Consider the following 9,996-nt stretch of genomic DNA (forward strand, 5'->3'; position numbering starts at 1 on the left):
ACCCTGCTCTCTGGTGACGCACCTGCTGTCCTGGCAACCCTCCCCAGGCTGTGAGTATGAGGGACAACTTTACGAGGAGGGGGCCAACTTTTTGTCCAGCTCCAACCCTTGTCTCCAATGCTCCTGCCTGGTGAATCCCCCTGCCACCTTTGCCCAGGCCCTGCTCCTTCTTGGACACCCCGTGCCCTCCCCTGGGCCATGCCTGCCAGTCTTTCAGCCCCCTCACATGACTTCAGAGAGCTGGTGCCAGTGGGGTCTTCCCTCCATCCCTGCCCTGTGCCACTCCTGCAAAGTGCCCGACACCTGCCCACCCTGCCCTCTCGGGGAGCCAGCCCAGGAGGCATTACAACCAATGGTGCTTTACAGAGGAGCCTGGTTCGTTGTGTGCCCATGAATTGCCCGCCCAGCCCCTGCCCTGAGCCAATCCTGAGGCCTGGGCACTGCTGCCCAACATGTCAAGGTGAGAGCCCCTGACCCTTCCCTGGTGGAGCCCCAGGTGGGACTGTCACTCCATTTCTTGAACTGCAGAGCCCATCCTGCAGGACTCTGATCTGGGCTGCTCAGTGGGGCAGTGATGCCTGGCCAAGCCTGTGCTGGGGCTGGAATGCCTGAGCTCAAATTCTGCCATTGCCACTTAGTGGCTGTGTGATTCTAAGTTACTCTGTGCCTCAATTTCCCTACTTCAGGTGCAGATATTGATATTCTTTACTTCACAGGCTGCTTAATAAATATTTATTATCTGCTTTGTGCTCCTCTCACACGTAAGACACAGGGTCAGCCCTCAAGGATGACCACTAGAGGATGACACTGAGTCATGTACCAATATTGTAAAATAATGTCCCAAAGGTGGGAATAGAAGCGGGCACCAGGTGGAAATTCAGAGGCAGGAGACCTAATCCAGCCTGGGCACAGGAGGAAAAGCATCCTGGAGGCAGCCTGACCCTTAAGGATAAAGGGCAGTTAGCTAGGTGAAGGTCCAAAGAAGGCAGAGGGCATTCCAGGACACTCAGGGTGTGTGTGTGTATGTTAGGTGGGAAGGTGCAAGTAGGATGAATGGCCAAAGCTTAAATGGACAGGTGAGGAGGGGCCAGAGATAGGTGGGGAGGTGGGCGTGGCCTTTTCATGCCACAGCAGACCAGGAAGGGCAGGCCTAGGACACTGGGAGCCACCGAGGGGTCTAGGCAGAGGCATGAACCAATCTGGTCTTGGCTCAGGAGGGAGCCTGCAGAGGGCATGTGGAGGAGGGTGAGGTAGGCCCCACCAGGCCTCCTCTCTGCCTCCCACCCCCACCCCCAGGATGCACAGAAGGTGACTCTTACTGGGAGCATGGCCAAGAGTGGACCACACCTGGGGACCCATGTCGGCTCTGCCGGTGTCTGGTGAGTGCAGAGGCTGCTCCTGGGCTGTCCCCCACCCCTCCCTGCCCTCAGGGCCACCATGTTCATTCCTTCGTTCCACTGAATGCATCCTGTAGGCAATGAGAGGGGACAGAGATGGAGCAGACGTAGTCCTGGGTGCCGTGAGGGCGGGGACTGGGTGGAGCTCTGCTGTAAGCCCAGCTGTGAGCACAGTAGGTGTTCAGCACGGGTTTGTGACCCGAATTCAAGGAGCTCACAGGGTGAAGGAGGAGAGAGATGGGCAGGATATGACCGGCAGCCAAAGTTCCAGGGAGGAAGTAGGGCAGTTTGATTCACGGCGTTGAGAACTGTGCTGTCTGGTTAGGCAGCCGCTGCTGCATCTGGCTGCTGAGCCCTTCAGATATGGCTGGTCCGAATGGAGATGTACTGTAAGTGTAAAGTGCACACCAGATTTCAAAGCTGTAGCAGGAAAAATAAGAATGTAAAATATCTCATTGATACTGTATGTTGATTACACATTGAAATCAACATTTTGGATATATTGGGTCGAATGGAATTTATTACTAAAATTTAATTTTATCTGTTTCTTTTTACTTTTAAAATTTGATTACTAGAGAATTTATTTATTTATTTATTTATTTTTTAAAAGATGACTAATAAGGGGATCTTAACCCTTGGCTTGGTGTTGTCAGCACCACGCTCACCCAGTGAGCAAACCGGCCATCCCTATATGGGATCCGAACCCGTGGCCTTGGTGTTATCAGCACCGCACTCTCCCGAGTGAGCCACAGGCTGGCCCTGATTACTAGAGAATTTAGAATGGCTTGTTTTGTATTTCTAGTGGGCAGCACAGATCTAGAACATCTGCCGGGAAGAGATGGTGTGACCAGGCCTTAAAGGCTGAGTAGGAGGGGCTGGCCCGTGGCTCACTTGGGACAGCATGGTGCTGACAACACCAAATCAAGGGTTAAGATCCCCTTACCAGTCATCTTTTTTAAAAAAATAAAAATTAAAAAATGAAGGCTGAGTAGGCTTCGAGTAGGGAGGGATGGGGGGAGACACTCCAGGTATAGGGAATAGTCAGGGTAAAGCCTGGGAGGAAGGAAGGGACCTGTAGGCCCTGATGTCCAGGCAGGCTTGCTGGCGGGGTTGTGTTTTGTGGGGCCTGAAGCCAGAACCATGGAGCTTCCCAACAACTTGCCCAGGACTAGGGACTCCCCTGTGTAGGCCCTGGGGCCCCCACCCTGCTGCAACCTTGTCCTCCCCCTCCCTGTGTGCACTGACCCTCCCTACTCCCCACCTGTGAAAATAGACCCCATAGGGGCTGGAGGTGGTAAGCCCAGGGATGCAGGTGTGAATTTGAGGGGTGGGATCTGTTTGGGTCAGGCCGTGGGGGGAGAGCAGCAGCCACCTTGTTAAGTACCAGCTTCCAAAGGCGGGTGCCACACCAGACACCGTCTCTCATTTCTTCCCCATAGCAAGTCTATGAGGACAGGACTATTATTGTCCCCTTTTTTCCGAGGAGTAGACTGAGTCACAGAGAGCTTACGTAGCATGCTAGGTTATACATCTGCATTAGTTTCCTGAGGCTGCTCTAACGTAGTACCACAGATCAGGTGGCTTAAACAAGAGAGATTTATTCTCGCATAGTTCTGGAGGCGAGAAGTCAGAGATCAAGGTGTCAGCAGGGCCGATTCCTTCTTTTTTTTAAAAAAAGATGACCGGTAAGGGGATCATAACCCTTGACTTGGTGTTGTCAGCACCTCGCTCAGCCAGTGAGCAAACCGGCCATCCCTATATAGGATCCGAACCCGTGGCCTTGGTGTTATCAGCATCACACTCTCCCAAGTGAGCCATGAGCTGGCCCAGGGCTGATTCCTTCTGAGGGCTGTTGGGGAGACTCTGCTCCAGGACTCCCCCCTGCTTCTGGTGGTTTTGGCAACCTGTGGTGTCCCTTGGCTTCTACAACACCTGGATTTCTGCCTTCATCTTCACATGTCATTCAGCCTGCATGTGTGTCTGTGTCTAAACTTCCACCTTTTATAAGGACACCAGGCATATTGCATTAGGGGCCCACCCAACTCCAGTATGATCTAATCTTAACTAGTCACATCTGCAACACACTCTTTCCAAATAAGGTCACAGTCTTTTTTTTTTTTTAAAGATGATTGCTAAGGGGATCTTAACCCTTAGCTTGGTGTTGTCAGCACCACACTCAGCCAGTGTGCTAACCGGCCATCCCTATAGAGGATCCGAACCCGTGGCCTTGGTGTTATCAGCACCGCACTCTCCCGAGTGAGCCACGGGCCGGCCCCAAATAAGGTCACATTCTGAAGTACCGGGGGCTAGAACTTCAACATATGAATTTCGTGGGGACACAATTCAACCCATAACAACATCTCATAAGTGGATAGCTGGGACTTGAATGCTGTTTCTGTCACTTGGCTGAGCCCTGCTCACCCTCCCCCCACCAGGAGGGCCACATCCAGTGCCGCCAGCGAGAATGCGCCAGCCTGTGCCCCTACCCTGCCCGGCCCCTCCCAGGCACCTGCTGCCCTGTGTGTGATGGTGAGTAGGTGGATAGAGTGGGGTCCGCAGCACAGAGGGCACCCGGATGGGCTCAGAAAGCTGATAATGGCCCTGAGAGGGGCCCTGGAGGAGGGTCTAAGGCACCTCTTCCCCACAGGCTGTTTCCTAAATGGGCGGGAGCACCACAGCGGGGAGCCCGTGAGCTCTGAGGACCCCTGCTCCCACTGCCACTGTGCTGTGAGTGGTGCTGCTTGGCAGGGAGGGCCTGGCTTCCGGGGCTGCCTCTCACATGTTGACCAGGCCCTGTTGGCAGAACGGGAGTGTCCAGTGTGAGTCTCTGCCCTGCCCGCCCATGCCCTGCAGACACCCAGGCAGGATCCCTGGTCATTGCTGCCCAGTCTGTGACGGTGAGTAGGCACTGTGGTGGGGCCATGCTAATGTGGTGATGGGGGGGCTGGCTGGCAGAGGCTTCTGGAGGACATTGGTGGGCATTCCTCCTCAAGGTGGGGGGTGGATGCCCCTTCAGCCTCCAGCCCTGTACACCCACCCCCTGTCCTCCCATCCAGGCTGTGAGTACCAGGGACACCAGTATCAGAGCCAGGAAACTTTCAGCCTCCAAGAGAGTGGCCGCTGTGTGCACTGCACCTGCCAGGTGGGTGGTCCCCCTACTCATGCCCAGGTCTGTCTCATTCCTTGAGGGCCTCTTACCTGGCCTCCCTCCTAGGCTGGCGAGGTGTCCTGTGAGGAGCAGGAGTGCCCGGTCGCACCCTGTGCCCTGCCTGCCTCCGGCCCCCAGCTCTGCCCAGGTGTGTGGGTGAGGAGGTGGGGAAGGTGCTGCTTCCTCAGGACTGGGATGGAGGGGCTTCATAGTAAGGGGGGAGGGGGCTTGCTCAGTCCATCAGCCATTCCCAGAGTGTGTTCAGAGGCCACAGTAGGGATGGCAAAGCTGGGGTCCCTGTGGTCTGAGAAGGACAGGGATGGGTGGGAGGTGTTTGGGTTGCCATGGTGACAGCTGCCTTGCTGTAGTCTGCGTGCTCCATGGAGAGGAGTTTGCTGAGGGGGTCCAATGGGAGCCTGATGACCAGCCCTGCACTGCCTGCTCCTGTCAAGATGGGGTGCCCATGTGCAGGGCTGTGCTCTGCATCCCAGCCCCCTGCCAGCACCCCACCCAGGCCCCTGGTGAGTACCCTGCTCTGATCTTGGCTTCCTTTCCCTGCTCAGCCGATCCCACCCTGACCAGTCTGCCCCACCCAGGTGCCTGCTGCCCCAGCTGTGAGAGCTGCACCTACCATGGCCAAGTGTATGTCAATGGGCAGAACTTCACGGACACAGACAGCCCTTGCCACACCTGCCGCTGCCAGGTACCTGCCCGAGGCTTGCTGCTGCCCCACGGACCCCTCCTGGGGCCCACCCCCATTGCCCTCTCCCCTGCTCCCAGGATGGGACGGTGATGTGCTCCTTGGTCGACTGCCCTCCCATGACCTGTGCCAGGCCCCAGAGTGGACCTGGCCAGTGCTGTCCCAGGTGCCCAGGTATGTGCTTATTGCACCTGGCTGGCTCCCAGGCCCTGTGGGCCCAACAGATACCCCCCACCCCCTCCAACTTCCTCTTCCAATCTCCCCATCGCTCAGATACATTTGTGTATCCGCTTGAGTAACATGTTCATGCAACAAATGTTTGAGTCTGTCATGTGGGAGACTGGGTGCTTGGATGCATGTGACTGTCCCTGCCCACCTGTGCCAGGGTGTTTGTCACAAACACAGGCACACGTGTGTAAGCTCTCCACCCCTTCACTCTCAGAGACACACACCTGCCTGTAGTTAAATGGACTCAAATGCACATGCACACATGCTCAGAGCAATACACATGCCTGTGCATAGGTGCACATGGCCCTCTTCCTCCTGTCCCCGAGTGGGGACAGCTGCCATGTGGGCACTTCTGCAGTGGTTCTGGACTCCAGACTTAGAAGGGCTGTCAGCCTGCCCCTAGTGCCAGTGTGGTCAGTCTTTGCCCCCTTTCCTGCCCTCACTGTCTGCTGCCCAGATTGCGTTCTGGAGAAACAGGTGTTTGTCGATGGTGAGAGCTTCTCCCACCCCCGAGACCCCTGCCAGGAGTGCCGGTGCCAGGAAGGCCGTGCCCACTGCCAGCCTCGCACCTGTCCCAGGCCCTCCTGTGCCCACCCGCTGCCTGGGACCTGCTGCCAGAACGACTGCAGTGGTGAGGTGGACAGGACCGGGGGTGGGTGGGGGGCTCTGGGATGGCTCAGCCTCATCCATAGGCATTTGGGGCTGGAGGACAGCATGCCCCAGGGGGAGCAGGGCCTCTCCCAGGCCTAAAACTCCCCCCTCCCCCAGGCTGTGCCTTTGGTGGGAAAGAGTACCCCAGTGGAGCAGACTTCCCGCACCCCACTGACCCCTGCCGTCTGTGTCGCTGTCTGGTGAGTCTGCCAACTGGATGGGAGGAGGAGCCCAGGCGAGTGGAGGTGGGACTGGGGCGGTCAGAGGCCCCCGAGGTGGCCTAGCGTGGTGCGTCCATCTGTTCTTCTGCAGAGCGGCAACGTGCAGTGCCTGGCCCGCCGCTGCCCGCCGCTGCCCTGTCCAGAGCCGGCCCTGCTGGCGGGGGAGTGCTGCCCGCGGTGCCCCGGTAGGAGCCGCAGCCCTGAGCCGCTCCTCCTCGGGGTCCCCTCCAAGGAGTCTCTCTGGGTCCCCCTGACGCGCGCTCTCGCCGCAGCCGCCGCCGCCGCCGCCCCTGCCGGCTGTCCCCGGCCCGGGGACGCGGTCCCCGCCCGCCACCAGGAGCACTTCTCTTCCCCCGGCGACCCCTGCCGCCGCTGCCTCTGCCTCGACGGCTCGGTGTCCTGCCAGCCGCTGCCCTGCCCGCCCGCGCCCTGCGCCCACCCGCGCCGGGGACCCTGCTGCTCCTCCTGCGACGGTAACGCCCTGGTGGCGCCCCTCCCAGTCCGGACAGCTCCCGCGCCACCTGAGCGACCCGCTCCGGAGCCCCTGCCCAGTGTCCTCCTCACGGCGCCCCAGCCCCTGCCCTTGTCCCTAGGCTGCCTGTACGAGGGGAAGGAGTTTGCCAGCGGGCAGCGCTTCCCCTCGCCCTCGGTCGCGTGTCACATCTGCCTCTGCTGGGAGGGCAGCGTCAGCTGCGAGCCCAGGGCTTGCGCCCCTGCACAGTGTCCCTTCCCCGCCAGGGGCGACTGCTGCCCTGCCTGTGATGGTGAGGGGCAGGGTACTGCTGGGGTGGCAGCTGGGGGAGGGGGAGACGGGAGGTCTGGGTCAGCAGCACCTTTACTGCCCCAGAGTGGATCTGAAATATTTATTACAGTGAGAAAATAGCCCGGGATTAAAGCCTGGTTTTTCCTCTGCCTCTGATGTTAATTTGGCTGTGTGACCTGGGGCAAGTTACACAACCCCTCTCGGCCGAATTTTAACTCTCACAAAAAAAGAGAGTTGATGTAGACCCAGTCTTTCATCGCTCTTGCACTATCTTAGCAATATTTACTACAAACCTTCTACCAGCTCTCATTTTATTTATTTATTTATTCAAATGAACTCATACCGGTCAGCTGCCAAACAAAACGAAACAACACAAACAAATTAACTCACTTATTAACTTAAATTTATTGAGAAAGGAGTTTTATATTATACTGTAATTGGAAAATTAGACTTGCCAGGAATGGATTGCCATAAAAATAAATACAATCAGGAGCTGGCCATTGGGTCAGTTAGAGTGTGGTGCTGACAGCACCAAGGCTCAGGGTTCAATCCCTGTGCTGGCCAGCCGCCAAAAAAAAAAAACAAAAAACTACAATCACAAATATAACTTTGTTGTTAAATGCTAGTGAGGGCTTTGAGCATGAGCCTCACCCTCTCTTTTTTAAAAAAGGAGGTGAGCAAGTGTCAGGTGCCAAGGGCAGGCTGCCACCACCCTGGGACCCCGTCTTCGTCCTTGATTAATTAGAGGGCTTGAAAGAGCACTGGAAAGGGTGATAAGGGAATACCTTGAATCCAAACCACCTAAGTGAGCTGGGGCTAATTGGCAGTGGCCTGCTGAGTATCTAACCCTAGGGACAGATTCTTTGTGAGTTTTCTCCTGTAGATTGGACAGGGAGATTTTTTGCGGGCTGAAGGGGAGAAAGTTTACCCTTTGGCCAGTCCAAACCCTGGCCCCCTCCAGCATGCTTTGCCCCTGGGCCTGCAGTCTCCCCCTCCTCCTCCCGGGTGCTAGGTCTTTGAGGCCTTGGACCTGTGTAGGGTCCAAGCTCAGAGACTGACAACTGCTTTCTTCTCTTCCCTCTCTGCCCCTCCTCCCTGCCTCTCTCCACCTTCACCCTGGAAGGCTGTGAATACCTGGGGGAGTCCTACCTGAGCAGCCAGGAGTTCCCAGATCCCCGAGAACCCTGCAACCTGTGCACCTGCCTTGGAGGCTTTGTGACCTGCAGCCGCCGGCCCTGTGAGCCTCTGGGCTGCAGCCACCCTCTCACCCCATCTGGGCACTGCTGCCCAACCTGCCAGGGTAAGGCTGCACCAGCTCTTGTGGGGCTCCCAGGGGCCTGGAGCTTTGCCACCCAGCTGCGCCCCATCAGCCCTCCCCACGTGAGATAGACACACTCACATCCCACCCTTTTCCCCAGACTCCTCTCACACTATACCCGTGCCTTCCTCTCTGTCCCTGCTGTCACCTCACACGAGACGATTATACTCACCAAATAACCAGTCCTCTGGCTTCCATACCTCCCTACTCTTAAATTGTCTTGCTGCCTTCCTAAATTACGCTGTCGCCATACTCAAAACTACTCAATGGCTCCCGTTACCCTGGAGTCACCACCCATCGGGAGGGGCAGCTCCTTTTCCCCCTGCCTGCCCAGCCCACCTTGCTGCATTTCCAGGGGACCCAGTCCCTCCCTCTCCTCCACTGGCACAGATGGCAGATGCTCCGCAGTCTCGATCCCACCCCCTGCCCTCCGCTGCCTCCAGTCTTCCTGCCTGGAATGCTGTCTTCCACCCGCTTATGCATGAAAATCCCGCCATCAGTGGCCTCACTGACATCTTTACCCCAAGCCCTCCCCTTCCTTGCCACTCCAGGCCATACTTATGTCTCCATCAGCGTTGGTGGTGGTCCCCAGGCATGACCGCGTACATGTGCATATGTGTGTGTGCGTGTGTGCGACAGTGGACAGTGGGGGCCTTCCTTGATGGCGGCTCTTCCATTGCATCCCCCACTCTGCCAGGATGCTTCTATCACGGGGTCACTGCTGCCCCTGGAGAGATCCTTCCTGACCCGCTTGACCCCACCTGCTCCCTCTGCACCTGCCAGGTGAGGCAGCGCCTTTGGGAACTTGGCAGCCTTTCATCCCTTGAGCCTCCTCTCTGGCCAGGAAAGGGTTGTCTCCTCCACCCAGGTCACAAGGGGTATATTTTCTCTGTGACATCTCCTGAGACATCCCTGCCACAGGGCACTGTTTGAAGGTGGGATGGAGGGACATGGGAGGCAGAAGTGGCAGTGTGACCTCTCTCTCCCAGGAAGGTTCCATGAGCTGCCAGAAGAAGCCATGTCTCCCAGCTCTCTGCCGTCACCCCTCTCCAGGACCCTGCCTGTGTCCTGTGTGCCGCAGTGAGCTGCCTTCTGCGTGCCCAGCCCCCAGGCCCTTCCCCACCTCTTCCTCACTCCCCTTCCCTCCCTTCCTACCAGGCCTGAGGTTGGGCAGAGCAGGGCAGGGTGGCACATGCCCCCCCCCAGGAAGTGTGTCCTCCACAGGCTGCCTCTCTCAGGGTCAGGAACACCAGGACGGGGAGGAGTTTGAGGGGCCTGCAGGCAGCTGTGAACGGTGTCGCTGTCAGGTGTGGCAGGAGGTGGTGGTACCAGGGGACGCTGGGGTGAGGGCTAAGCCCCGGCCTAGGCGGCAAGCCACTGGCTGCATCTCCTGCAGGCCGGCCAGGTCAGCTGTGCACGGCTGCGGTGCCCACCTCTGCCCTGCCCGCTCCAGGTTACAGAGCAGGGGAGCTGCTGTCCTCGCTGCCGAGGTACGCCCAGCCCTGGGAGCTGCCCCTTGCTTCAGCCCCTGCACCGATGTCCCCCCACCTGCCCGGCCCGGCCACCCCCC

At 57.9% G+C, this 9,996-nt stretch overlaps 1 protein-coding gene across 1 annotated transcript in view; it reads left to right on the forward strand.

Annotated features, from left to right (window-relative positions):
- The window catches only part of KCP (kielin/chordin-like protein), a 28,552-nt gene that overhangs the window by 7,732 nt on the left and 10,824 nt on the right, over positions 1–9,996 (forward strand). Inside the window, exons 7-26 of the mRNA XM_008573357.1 lie at positions 367–460; positions 1,297–1,379; positions 3,833–3,926; positions 4,045–4,124; positions 4,201–4,294; positions 4,454–4,539; positions 4,612–4,693; positions 4,914–5,066; positions 5,142–5,248; positions 5,326–5,419; positions 5,931–6,104; positions 6,242–6,324; positions 6,437–6,530; positions 6,618–6,818; positions 6,939–7,109; positions 8,232–8,408; positions 9,124–9,209; positions 9,416–9,506; positions 9,651–9,733; positions 9,823–9,916. Of these exons, the coding sequence (XP_008571579.1) occupies positions 367–460; positions 1,297–1,379; positions 3,833–3,926; positions 4,045–4,124; positions 4,201–4,294; positions 4,454–4,539; positions 4,612–4,693; positions 4,914–5,066; positions 5,142–5,248; positions 5,326–5,419; positions 5,931–6,104; positions 6,242–6,324; positions 6,437–6,530; positions 6,618–6,818; positions 6,939–7,109; positions 8,232–8,408; positions 9,124–9,209; positions 9,416–9,506; positions 9,651–9,733; positions 9,823–9,916 (2,221 nt within the window). The remainder of the gene's footprint in view (positions 1–366; positions 461–1,296; positions 1,380–3,832; positions 3,927–4,044; positions 4,125–4,200; positions 4,295–4,453; positions 4,540–4,611; positions 4,694–4,913; positions 5,067–5,141; positions 5,249–5,325; positions 5,420–5,930; positions 6,105–6,241; positions 6,325–6,436; positions 6,531–6,617; positions 6,819–6,938; positions 7,110–8,231; positions 8,409–9,123; positions 9,210–9,415; positions 9,507–9,650; positions 9,734–9,822; positions 9,917–9,996) is intronic.

The sequence above is a fragment of the Galeopterus variegatus genome, unplaced genomic scaffold (genome assembly GCF_000696425.1).
Source record: "Galeopterus variegatus unplaced genomic scaffold, G_variegatus-3.0.2 Scaffold909, whole genome shotgun sequence".
Classification (NCBI taxonomy): Eukaryota; Metazoa; Chordata; class Mammalia; order Dermoptera; family Cynocephalidae; genus Galeopterus; species Galeopterus variegatus.